Raw genomic sequence first — 13584 nt, forward strand, 5'->3', positions numbered from 1 at the left:
AATGTCACTGGAAAGGGCTCGCCAACTTTCCCGCGCGGTTGTAGGTTGTATGTCCTCTTCTGATGTGTATTATATGGCTGAGATGTTAATGAGAACAGGATGTAGCCACTGAGCGAGCTTACTTTCCTCTAAAGTTGTTTCAGGGCCCTTTACATTTTTAACATGGGGGACCAAAAGCATGGGAGCTGTGTATTACTTAACAAAATTTTATATTATATCATTTCAGGGTTAGTTAGGTTTTCTGATCTTTCTATTCTGTGATGTTAAATTATTTAGCTTGGCAAGTGATTCCTCAAAGCGAAACCTAATTTCATGTACGAAATTGACAGTATTGCTCCAATAGCCACTGCAATTGGTGACCACAGGGCGCTGCCTGGCACAGATCACGTGGTCGCAGCGGTGACGTCTCCGGCGGTCGTGGAGAACGCGCCGGTGGGCCGTATGATGTAACGCTCCGTGTACGGCCACGGCACGCAGTATTCTGGCGGCTGCAGGTCGATCGCGCTGGTAGGCGGGCACTCGAACGCCGTTGCGAAGTCACGCATGTGACGCAGCAGCGTGTTGAGCCTGTGGGTGCGCATGCGCGTTCTACAGCTCCGCGAATGCTCCCTGTTAGAAGCTACCTTAAATACCTAGCTTACAAATTCACAGCTCCACAAATGTTCCTCTTCCTCAGAAAGAAGATAGCGGAACTTTCCCTGGTGTTCTTTGTAGTGTTTGGATATTCGCTCTGTGTGTTACGGCGTGTACCGGTGAATTTTGCTTTAGCAAGGGGACTGAGTGAGCACGGACGTAACTATCGCACGCCAATTGAGGCACCAGCTTCGAATGACGCCACTTGTCTCCAGCCAATGAGAATCATTCGGTCCGGTGACGTCCGTTATTCTAGCCAATGGGAGAATTTTATGACAGATGCCACATTTATTATCTGATACAGTGCCAAGTAGGCATGGGGTTTAATAAAACGCAAGAAATGGCTGAGGAAAATGCTTAGTGCACACTTAAAACTCGTTGTTTGCTATTCGTGCCTGACGTGGTTCGGAGGCAATAGACCGAAGTCGATGAGCTTGCGGTTGGCGTTGGGCGAAAGCACTTCACACATGTACTCTCCGAAGGAGTAAACAAATATGGCTGGTGGTTTAGCATTCCTACGCACGACATATTCTGCGAAAGCAGGCTAGGTCACCCGAATTTTGGTGTTGGGCAAAACCCTTTTTTGGAGTGTCTCAGATACTTTTCGAACGTGGGTCACTTCATTTTTGAATTTCCAGGGGTGGGCCAAGCCAATTTTGGCATTGTCCCAGGTCGGTTCCGAAAGTGGACAAATAATAATAATAATTTGTTTTTGGGGAAGGAAATGGCGCAGTATCTGTCTCATATATCGTTGGACACCTGATCCGCGCCGTATGGGAAGTGATGAGGGAGGGAGTGAAAGAAGAAAGGAAGAAAGGGGTGCCGTAGTGGAGGGCTCCGGAATAATTTCGACCACCTGGGGATCTTTAACGTGCACTGACATCGCACAGCACACGGGCGCCTTAGCGTTTCGCCTCCATCGAAACGCGGCCACCACGGTCGGGTTCCAACCCGGCTCAGTAGCCGAGCGTTCTAACCACTGAGCCAACGCGGCGGATTCAGATGGAACACCGATGGATATCGCGTTCTGCGAAACCCGGTCCCAAAATCATCAAGAAAACTGTGCTGTGGTTCACCAACACGCTTTGCATAAAAGAACAAATGTATGGCCACGGTCGGTTGATTATCAACACATCGTATGACATATCAATGCAGCAAATGTGAGCGTACCACGTGAAGAACAGGAAAGAAAGAAGCGGAACCGGCACGAGATGCAAGCGCTTCGTTCCGCAGCACGAGGGACGCCACGCGCACACGAGCAGATCACACGTGCGATTCGAAGCCCCGAGGAGCCATGAAAGGACAGCTGGCTGTTCCATGTCGTCAGGAGTGGTGGGCACAAAGAATGTGGTCTCGAATGGCTGGCGAAGGCTGCAAGGCGCCTTCGACGACGAGCGGAGGACTAGACCGGCGCCAAAGGGCGGTGGCACTAGGTCACCTGCTGTCATCATTACTGGGAGTAGCACTGACGCTCAGCGCCATCACCATCGGCCTGTCTGTGCTCCGTCATCAGAGAGGCTCCGAAGGAAGCGGCGTCTTTCGCATGGGACGCAACTCGTGGAACACCTGCAACTCCAAGCTCTGCATGGCGCACTTCCGTCGCCTCAAGGACTCCCTGAACCGGAGCACGGCCCCGTGCGGCGACTTTTACCGCTTCGCGTGTGGCGCTTGGCATCCTCGCGCAGCCAAGTCAGAGACCGTCTTCCGAGACCTCCTGGCCGTGGCCCAGCAAGACGCCATCCGGTACCTGGAGTCCGTGAACGACGCCTCAAACAAAATGGTGCTGCCAACCGGGAAAGTCCTTTTGCCCGATTCCCGTCCGGTACTGCGCATTAACCGAGCTGAGCGGGCGCACCAGGTCTGCCTGCACAGTGGTAGCAGTACCAAGGATGCCGCTTTGCTGACCGAGTTCCTTGCCGACCGGTCACTGTCCTGGCCTGAGCGCACTACGGCGCCCGCGCAGCCTCTGGGCGTACTCCTGGACCTGGACATCAACTGGAACCTGGGCCTGTGGTTCTCGGTTCGTGTCTCACCCATACCAGGCTGCAACCAACGGCAGGTGCGCGTGGGGTCCGGCATCGTGTCCTACGATTGGAAGCGGGCTCTGGACACCATGGTAACGCGGGGAGTGTACAAAGCACGCGTGCGTCGCTTTCACGACGCCCTTCGTGCGAGAAGCTTCGCGGCCATGAGCGACAAGGAAAGGAAGGAGCTGCGCCGTTATGAGTCAACGATCGTCGGTGCCCTGTGCGGCTCGGTGTCTGGTGGCCAGAACGAACTGGCCTTCCCGCTGAAGCAGATGCAGAATTTGGCCACTCCTCGCCTGGCCGCTACCCAGTGGGACACTCTCCTCAACTGGCAGCTCAACAAAGCTCTCAGAGTGACCGAGGCTGACCGCGTCATCGCCACGAGCGTGAAGCTGCTGCAGGCAGTCGACTATCTGCTGAGTTCGCTTCCTGCTGAGGTGGTGCTACACCAGCTGGCATGGTCGCTGGTGCAGATGATCGGATGGATGGCCGACTCGGCACTTCCGGGTCGACCCACGGCGTACGAGATGGAAGATATGCGGAGCGCCGACTGTTTCTGGGTCACACACAGAGCGTTCGGAGTAACCCACCTCTCCGGATACATAAACACTACCTACCCGCTTCACTGGCTCTCCTCAGTGGACGCCATTCTGATGACCATCACTCAGACGGCCATCAACTTCTTCCTGAAGACATCTTGGATCCACGCTGAGAGCCGAGCGGCCGCCGTCGACAAGCTGCGCCGCATGAACACCTCCCTCTGGCCTTCCGACTCCTACCTCAATGCATCGGAGGTGGCCGCCATATTGGAGAACTTCCCTGAGCCCAGAGAGGACGGTGCTGTGTTGCGGTACTGGCTGGACGCGTTGTCGGCTCGCCGAGCGCTCCTTGGCAGGCAGTGGGATGTGGCCGACGCCTTCTACCCTGGAGACTTGCAGCCGCCGCGGGCCCTGTTCCGCTACCACTATTACCGAAACGAGCTGGCTGTATCGCTGCACGCGCTGCGCAGCCCGCTGTTCGTGGAGGGAGTGGGCCTCGCTGTGAACATGGGAGGCCTCGGAGCCCACTACGCCGTTGCCCTGGCCCGGGCGTTCGACCCACGAGGCGTCCTCCTGGACGGTCGCGGTTCCACCTCCGGTCTTTGGTGGGGAAAGTCCTCGTACCGGGACTACGAGCGGAGGACAGCGTGCCCAGCGACTGCCGCCAGTGGAGCCGAAGGAGGTGTGCAGGCCTTCGAGGGAGTCGCTGCCATCGAGATAGCGTACGGGGCCTTCAACGCGTCGCGCTCTATCGCCGACCAGGGTACGCGGACGCATCAGAGGCGGCGCATTTTCTTTGGCCTGTCAGAGGATCAGGCCTTCTTCGTCGCCTTCTGCGAAGCGTCCTGCGCGCGCGGGCCCAGCGAGCGACAACAGCTGTCCTGCACACTGCCGCTGAAGAACTTCCGCGAGTTCGCCACCGCATTTACGTGTCCCGTGGCCTCGCCCATGAATCCACCGCTACGGTGCGGCTTCTTCGAGGCCAGTGACCAGCGGGCTGCCCGTAAAAATGGGGGTGAGAGTGAAGATGCCGGTAAAAGTTCGTCTACGAATGCGAGTGCGAATGTTGGTGCTGACGGCGCAGTGACGTCCTGGACGAGGCCACCGGCACGCCGGAGTGGCAGTGACGACCAGGATCCGTTGACACTGGCGACGACGGGTCTCGCGGGGCATATGGTTCGACAGCCCCCAGTTTTATGAGAGAATTTTGTGGTGGCTGCTAGCTGCCATATTGTTTAAGCTGTCGTTACTCGAACGAATCGACGCAAGACGTTCGCTGCCAAAAACCATTTGGCTTGAAACAATAAAGTCTGCGCACTTGTGCGCGCAACTGTGCTTCTGTGTTGGTGCTCTTGAAGTAGTAGTAGTAAACACGTTAATTTGGGAAGAGAAAAGGCATAAGGGTGGGGGAGAGATATATTTGGAGTTTCAGTGGTCAACCTAGTCACCAGCACAAACTGTCTATGAACTCATTCTTTTTCTCAGTCAGGAGGGCTCCTATTGCTCTAAACAAGGGCTAGTTATCTTGTGTAGTAAAGGGCTTTTTCATTAGCCCCAGGCGACTTGGCACATCGTGGCGTAGCACCCCACACCACACGCACTGTTTCATGTATCAAGAGTCCTTGGTTTTAGGTTGAGAATACTGCCTGATGTTGCCAGGTAACAGTAGCTGGGGGCCTATAATAATTAGGGTTATATAAGCCATATACGTGTTTCGTACCATTTGAGGGTCGCGTTTCAGGGGAGGTTAAACGCATAAGGCGCCCGCGTGCTGCGCGATGTCAGTGCAGGTTAAAAGATCCCCAGGTCGTCTGGAATCATTACGAGACCTCCACTACGGCACCTCTCCCTTTCTTCCACTGCCTCCTTAATCCCTTCTCTTATGGCGCGGTTCGGGGTGTCCACCGAGATGTGAGACAGTTACTGCGTCATTTCATTTCCTCAAAACCAATTTTCAATTTTGTTTTCCTTTCCTCAAACAGATTTCAATTTTAGTTTCATTTTCGACTTGCCCCAGTACCTCAGTGGTTAGGGCGCTGGGGCTAGTGAATCCAGGCCTCCCACTGGTGCCGACTCCAGACCCGAACTGCTCCTTACCTTATTCTCCTTCATGCGGCTACCCGATCAATTCATTATTTCTTGTAAGCTCTTGCGGGAAACCGAGGGACTTCCTTCATGTCCTCCTCATATGTCGTACCTTCCCACACCATCCATGCCCAACCATGGCGGAGTCATACAGGGGAGACTATCCTGGCCAGCTCGCGCTGCTGCTGACCGAGCGCCGGATAATTACCGACACCCTGAAGCGGATAGCCCTCCAAGGGCTGTCCTCTTCCCTGTAAGGGCAGCCCCCTAAGGGCTGCCTCGTGCCATGTTAGGGGGCTTGCCCCCCTCTGTATTTGGCAATAATGTTTCCACCACCACCACTGATCCGGAGCTCCCGAGTTCGAACCCCACCGCGGCTGCGCCGCGTTTCGAAGGAGGCGTAACGCCAAGGTCGCCCGTGTGCTGTGCGACGCCAGCGCACGTCTAAGATCCTTAGGTGGCCGAAACCATTCCGGAGCCCTCCACTACGGCACCTCTTCTCTCAGTCCCTCCTTCATCCCCTCCCCCACGGCGCGGCCCAGGACTCCGCCGAGATGTTAGACAGACACTGCACCATTTCCCTTCCCCAACAGCCAATTATTATTATTATTATTACACCGGTCCCACCCACTTGGCCCCACCGCGGGCTGCCGACGCGCGCGGGAATTGCCCGGATGGCAGAGCTTCCTGGCCCACCAGAGGGACGCTTGCTGACTGGACTCTGCGTTAGGCACCATGACGTCCTGGATAAATCGTAACCAACAGCCAGCTCTTAACGGACATACGCAGACGTGCGACACGGAGGAGAGCTAGTGTTTCAAAATGTCACTGGAAAGGGCTCGCCAACTTTCCCGCGCGGTTTGTAGGTTGTATGTCCTCTTCTGATGTGTATATATGGCTGAGATGTTAATGAGAACAGGATGTAGCCACTGAGCGAGCTTACTTTCCTCTAAGTTGTTTCAGGGCCCTTTACATTTTTAACATGGGGGACCAAAAGCATGGGAGCTGTGTATTACTTAACAAAATTTTATATTATATCATTTTCAGGTTAGTTAGGTTTTCTGATCTTTCTATTCTGTGATGTTAAATTATTTAGCTTGGCAAGTGATTCCTCAAAGCGAAACCTAATTTCATGTACGAAATTGACAGTATTGCTCCAATAGCCACTGCAATTGGTGACCACAGGGCGCTGCCTGGCACAGATCACGTGGGTCGCAGCGGTGACGTCTCCGGCGGTCGTGGAGAACGCGCCGGGTGGGCCGTATGATGTAACGCTCCGTGTACGGCCACGGCACGCAGGTATTCTGGCGGCTGCAGGTCGATCGCGCTGGTAGGCGGGCACTCGAACGCCGTTGCGAAGTCACGCATGTGACGCAGCAGCGTGTTGAGCCTGTGGGTGCGCATGCGCGTTCTACAGCTCCGCGAATGCTCCCTGTTAGAAGCTACCTTAAATACCTAGCTTACAAATTCACAGCTCCACAATGTGTCCTCTTCCTCAGAAAGAAGATAGCGGAACTTTCCCTGGTGTTCTTTGTAGTGTTTTGGATATTCGCTCTGTGTGTTACGGCGTGTACCGGTGAATTTTGCTTTAGCAAGGGGGACTGAGTGAGCACGGACGTAACTATCGCACGCCAATTGAGGCACCAGCTTCGAATGACGCCACTTGTCTCCAGCCAATGAGAATCATTCGGTCCGGGTGACGTCCGTTATTCTAGCCAATGGGAGAATTTTATGACAGATGCCACATTTATTATCTGATACAGTGCCAAGTAGGCATGGGGTTTAATAAAACGCAAGAAATGGCTGAGGAAAATGCTTAGTGCACACTTAAAACTCGTTGTTTGCTATCGTGCCTGACGTGGTTCGGAGGCAATAGACCGAAGTCGATGAGCTTGCGGTTGGCGTTGGGCGAAAGCACTTCACACATGTACTCTCCGAAGGAGTAAACAAATATAGCTGGTGGTTTAGCATTCCTACGCACGACATATTCTGCGAAAGCAGGCTAGGTCACCCGAATTTAGGTGTTGGGCAAAACCCTTTTTTGGAGTGTCTCAGATACTTTTCGAACGTGGGTCACTTCATTTTTGAATTTCCAGGGGGTGGGCCAAGCCAATTTTGGCATTGTCCCAGGTCGGTTCCGAAAGTGGACAAATAATAATAATAATTTGTTTTTGGGGAAGGAAATGGCGCAGTATCTGTCTCATATATCGTTGGACCCCTGATCCGCGCCGCATGGGAAGTGATGAGGGAGGGAGTGAAAGAAGAAAGGAAGAAAGGGGTGCCGTAGTGGAGGGCTCCGGAATAATTTCGACCACCTGGGGATCTTTAACGTGCACTGACATCGCACAGCACACGGGCGCCTTGGCGTTTCGCCTCCATCGAAACGCGGCCACCACGGTCGGGTTCGAACCCGGCTCAGTAGCCGAGCGTTCTAACCACTGAGCCAACGCGGCGGATTCAGATGGAACACCGATGGATATCGCGTTCTGCGAAACCCGCTCCCAAAATCATCAAGAAAACCGTGCTGTGGTTCACCAACACGCTTTGCATAAAAGAACAAATGTATGGCTACGGTCGGTTGATTATCAACGCATCGTATGACATATCAATGCAGCAAATGTGAGCGTACCACGTGAGGAACAGGAAAGAAAGAAGCGGAACCGGCACGAGATGCAAGCGCTTCGTTCGGCAGCACGAGGGACGCCACGCGCACACGAGCAGATCACACGTGCGATTCGAAGCCCCGAGGAGCCATGAAAGGACAGCTGGCTGTTCCACGTCGTCACGAGTGGTAGGCACAAAGAATGTGGTCTCGAATGGCTGGCGAAGGCTGCAAGGCGCCTTCGACGACGAGCGGAGGACTAGACCGGCGCCAAAGGGCGGTGGCTCTAGGTCACCTGCTGTCATTACTGGGAGTAGCACTGACGCTCAGCGCTATCACCATCGGCCTGTCTGTGCTCCGTCATCAGAGAGGCTCCGAAGGAAGCGGCGTCTTTGGCATGGGACGCAGCTCGTGGAACACCTGCAACTCCAAGCTCTGCATGGCGCATTTCCGTCGCCTCAAGGACTCCCTGAACCGGAGCACGGCCCCGTGCGGCGACTTTTACCGCTTCGCGTGTGGCGCTTGGCATCCTCGCGCAGCCAAGTCAGATTCCGTCTTCCGAGACCTCCTGGCCGTGGCCCAGCAAGACGCCATCCGGTACCTGGAGGCCGTGAACGACGCCTCAAACAAAATGGTGCTGCCAACCGGGAAAGTCCTTTTGCCCGATTCCCGTCCGGTACTGCGCATTAACCGAGCTGAGCGGGCGCACCAGGTCTGCCTGCACAGTGGTAGCAGTACCAAGGATGCCGCTTTGCTGACCGAGTTCCTTGCCGACCGGTCACTGTCCTGGCCTGAGCGCACTACGGCGCCCGCGCAGCCTCTGGACGTACTCCTGGACCTGGACATCAACTGGAACCTGGGCCTGTGGTTCTCGGTTCGTGTCTCACCCATACCGGGCTGCAACCAACGGCAGGTGCGCGTGGGGTCCGGCATCGTGTCCTACGATTGGAAGCGGGCTCTGGACACCATGGTAACGCGGGGAGTGTACAAAGCACGCGTGCGTCGCTTTCACGACGCCCTTCGTGCGAGAAGTTTCGCGGCCATGAGCGACAAGGAAATGAAGGAGCTGCGCCGTTATGAGTCAACGATCGTCGGTGCCCTGTGCGGCTCGGTGTCTGGTGGCCAGAACGAACTGGCCTTCCCGCTGAAGCAGATGCAGAATTTGGCCACTCCTCGCCTGGCCGCCGTCCAGTGGGACACTCTCCTCAACTGGCAGCTCAACAAAGCTCTCAGAGTGACCGAGGCTGACCGCGTCATCGCCACGAGCGTGAAGCTGCTGCAGGCAGTCCGACTATCTGCTGAGTTCGCTTCCTGCTGAGGTGGTGCTACACCACCTGGCATGGTCGCTGGTGCAGATGATCGGATGGACGGCCGACTCGGCACTTCCGGGTCGACCCACGGCGTACGAGATGGAAGATATGCGGAGCGCCGACTGTTTCTGGGTTACACACAGAGCGTTCGGAGTAACACACCTCTCCGGCTACATAAACACTACCTACCCGCTTCACTGGCGCTCCTCAGTGGACGCCATTCTGATGACCATCACTCAGACGGCCATCAACTTCTTCCTGAAGACATCTTGGATCCACGCTGAGAGCCGAGCGGCCGCCGTCGACAAGCTGCGCCGCATGAACACCTCCCTCTGGCCTTCCGACTCCTACCTCAATGCATCGGAGGTGGCCGCCATATTGGAGAAATTCCCTGAGCCCAGAGAGGACGGTGCTGTGCTGCGGTACTGGCTGGACGCGTTGTCGGCTCGCCGAGCGCTCCTTGGCAGGCAGTGGGATGTGGCCGACGCCTTCTACCCTGGAGACTTGCAGCCGCCGCGGGCCCTGTTCCGCTACCACTATTACCTAAACGAGCTGGCTGTCTCGCTGCACGCGCTGCGCAGCCCGCTGTTCGTGGAGGGAGTGGGCCTCGCTGTGAACATGGGAGGCCTCGGAGCCCACTACGCCGTTGCCCTGGCCCGGGCGTTCGACCCACGAGGCGTCCTCCTGGACGGTCGCGGTTCCACCTCCGGTCTTTGGTGGGGAAAGTCCTCGTACCGGGACTACGAGCGGAGGACAGCGTGCCCAGCGACTGCCGCCAGTGGAGCCGAAGGAGGTGTGCAGGCCTTCGAGGGAGTCGCTGCCATCGAGATAGCGTACGGAGCCTTCAACGCGTCGCGCTCTATCGCCTACCAGGGTACGCGGACGCATCAGAGGCGGCGCATTTTCCTTGGCCTGTCAGAGGATCAGGGCTTCTTCGTCGCCTTCTGCCAAGCGTCCTGCGCGCGCGGGCCCAGCGAGCGACAACAGCTGTCCTGCACACTGCCGCTGAAGAACTTCCGCGAGTTCGCCACCGCATTTACGTGTCCCGTGGCCTCGCCCATGAATCCAGCGCTACGGTGCGGCTTCTTCGAGGCCAGTGACCAGCGGGCTGCCCGTAAAAATGGGGGTGAGAGTGAAGATGCCGGTAAAAGTGCGTCTACGAATGCGAGTGCGAATGTTGGTGCTGACGGCGCAGTGACGTCCTGGACGAGGCCACCGGCACGCCGGAGTGGCAGTGACGACCAGGATCCGTTGACACTGGCGACGACGGGTCTCGCGGGGCATATGGTTCGACAGCCCCCAGTTTTATGAGAGAATTTTGTGGTGGCTGCTAGCTGCCATATTGTTTAAGCTGTCGTTGCTCGAACGAATCGACGCAAGACGTTCGCTGCCAAAAACCATTTGGCTTGAAACAATAAAGTCTGCGCACTTGTGCGCGCAACTGTGCTTCTGTGTTCGTGCTCTTGAAGTAGTAGTAGTAAACACGTTAATTTGGGAAGAGAAAAGGCATAAGGATGGGGGAGAGATATATTTGGAGTTTCAGTGGTCAACCTAGTCACCAGCATAAACTGTCTATGAACTCATTCTTTTTCTCAGTCAGAAGGGCTCCTATTGCTCTAAACAAGGGCTAGTTATCTTGTGTAGTAAAGGGCTTTTTTCATAGCCCCAGGCGACTTGGCACATCGTGGCGTAGCACCCACACCACACGCACTGTTTCATGTATCAAGAGTCTTGGTTTTAGGTTGAGAATACTGCCTGATGTTGCCAGGCAACAGTAGCTGGGGCCTATAATAATTAGGGTTATATTAAGCCATATACGTGTTTCGTACCATTTCAGGTCGCGTTTCAGGGGAGGTTAAACGCATAAGGCGCCCGCGTGCTGCGCGATGTCAGTGCAGGTTAAAAGATCCCCAGGTCGCCTGAATCATTACCGAGACCTCCACTACGGCACCTCTCCCTTTCTTCCACCGCCTCCTTAATCCCTTCTCTTATGGCGCGGTTCGGGTGTCCACCGAGATGTGAGACAGTTACTGCGTCATTTCATTTCCTCAAAACCAATTTTCAATTTTGTTTTCCTTTCCTCAAACAGATTTTCAATTTTAGTTTCATTTTCGACTTGCCCCAGTACCTCAGTGGTTAGGGCGCTGGGCTAGTGAATCCAGGCCTCCCACTGGTGCCGACTCCAGACCCGAACTGCTCCTTACCTTATTCTCCTTCATGCCGGCTACCCCGATTAATTCATTATTTCTTGTAAGCTCTGCGGGAAACCGAGGGACTTCCTTCATGTCCTCCTCACATGTCCTACCTTCCCACACCATCCATGCCCAACCATGGCGGATTCATACAAGGAGACTCTCCTGGCCAGCTCCGCTGCTGCTGACCAGCGCCGGATAATTACCGACACCCTGAAGCGGATAGCCCTCCAAGGGCTGTCCTTTTCCCTGTAATGGCAGCCCCCTAGGGGCTGCCTCGTGCCATGTTAGGGGGCTTGCCCCCCTTTGTATTTGGCAATAATGTTTCCACCACCACCACTGATCCGGAGCTCCCGAGTTCGAACCCCACCGCGGCGGGCCGCGTTTCGAAGGAGGCGTTACGCCAAGGCGCCCGTGTGCTGTGCGACGCCAGCGCACGTCTAAGATCCTTAGGTGGCCGAAACCATTCCGGGGCCCTCCACTACGGCACCTCTTCTCTCAGTCCCTCCTTCATCCCCTCCCCCACGGCGCGGCCCAGGACTCCGCCGAGATGTTAGACAGACACTGCACCATTTCCCTTCCCCAACAGCCAATTATTATTATTATTATTTACACCGGTCCCACCCACTTGGCCCCACCGCGGGCTGCCGACGCGCGCGGGAATTGCCCGGATGGCAGAGCTTCCTGGCCCACCGGAGGGACGCTGCTGACTGGACTCTGCCGTTAGCACCATGACGTCTGGATAAATCTAACCAACAGCCAGCTCTTAACGGACATACGCAGACGTGCGACACGGAGGAGAGCTAGTGTTTCGAAATGTCACTGGAAAGGGCTCGCCAACTTTCCCGCGCGGTTGTAGGTTGTATGTCCTCTTCTGATGTGTATTATATGGCTGAGATGTTAATGAGAACAGGATGTAGCCACTGAGCGAGCTTACTTTCCTCTAAAGTTGTTTCAGGGCCCTTTACATTTTTAACATGGGGGACCGAAAGCATGGGAGCTGTGTATTACTTAACAAAATTTTATATTATATCATTTCAGGGTTAGGTTTTCTGATCTTTCTATTCTGTGATGTTAAATTATTTAGCTTGGCAAGTGATTCCTCAAAGCGAAACCTAATTTCATGTACGAAATTGACAGTATTGCTCCAATAGCCACTGCAATTGGTGACCACAGGGCGCTGCCTGGCACAGATCACGTGGTCGCAGCGGTGACGTCTCCGGCGGTCGTGGAGAACGCGCCGGTGGGCCGTATGATGTAACGCTCCGTGTACGGCCACGGCACGCAGTATTCTGGCGGCTGCAGGTCGATCGCGCTGGTAGGCGGGCACTCGAACGCCGTTGCGAAGTCACGCATGTGACGCAGCAGCGTGTTGAGCCTGTGGGTGCGCATGCGCGTTCTACAGCTCCGCGAATGCTCCCTGTTAGAAGCTACCTTAAATACCTAGCTTACAAATTCACAGCTCCACAAATGTTCCTCTTCCTCAGAAAGAAGATAACGGAACTTTCCCTGGTGTTCTTTGTAGTGTTTGGATATTCGCTCTGTGTGTTACGGCGTGTACCGGTGAATTTTGCTTTAGCAAGGGGACTGAGTGAGCACGGACGTAACTATCGCAGGCCAATTGAGGCACCAGCTTCGAATGACGCCACTTGTCTCCAGCCAATGAGAATCATTCGGTCCGGTGACGTCCGTTATTCTAGCCAATGGGAGAATTTTATGACAGATGCCACATTTATTATCTGATACAGTGCCAAGTAGGCATGGGGTTTAATAAAACGCAAGAAATGGCTGAGGAAAATGCTTAGTGCACACTTAAAACTCGTTGTTTGCTATTCGTGCCTGACGTGGTTCGGAGGCAATAGACCGAAGTCGATGAGCTTGCGGTTGGCGTTGGGCGAAAGCACTTCACACATGTACTCTCCGAAGGAGTAAACAAATATGGCTGGTGGTTTAGCATTCCTACGCACGACATATTGTGCGAAAGCAGGCTAGGTCACCCGAATTTTGGTGTTGGGCAAAACCCTTTTTTGGAGTGTCTCAGATACTTTTCGAACGTGGGTCACTTCATTTTTGAATTTCCAGGGGTGGGCCAAGCCAATTTTGGCATTGTCCCAGGTCGGTTCCGAAAGTGGACAAATAATAATAATAATTTGTTTTTGGGGAAGGAAATAGCGCAGTATCTGTCTCATATATCGT

General features: G+C 54.8%; 2 protein-coding genes across 2 annotated transcripts; both read left to right on the forward strand.

The window, feature by feature from the left end:
• The first annotated feature begins 1990 nt into the window (after positions 1-1990).
• On the forward strand, positions 1991-4399 carry LOC144119288 (endothelin-converting enzyme 2-like). The gene has a single exon (XM_077651952.1). The coding sequence runs from the start codon at positions 1991-1993 to the stop codon at positions 4397-4399; it is 2409 nt and encodes an 802-aa protein (XP_077508078.1).
• Positions 4400-9241: 4842 nt separating this feature from the next.
• On the forward strand, positions 9242-10507 carry LOC144119298 (endothelin-converting enzyme 1-like). The gene has a single exon (XM_077651962.1). The coding sequence runs from the start codon at positions 9242-9244 to the stop codon at positions 10505-10507; it is 1266 nt and encodes a 421-aa protein (XP_077508088.1).
• Positions 10508-13584: the final 3077 nt, after the last annotated feature.

This window comes from Amblyomma americanum, chromosome 1 (genome assembly GCF_052857255.1).
Source record: "Amblyomma americanum isolate KBUSLIRL-KWMA chromosome 1, ASM5285725v1, whole genome shotgun sequence".
NCBI lineage: Eukaryota > Metazoa > Arthropoda > Arachnida > Ixodida > Ixodidae > Amblyomma > Amblyomma americanum.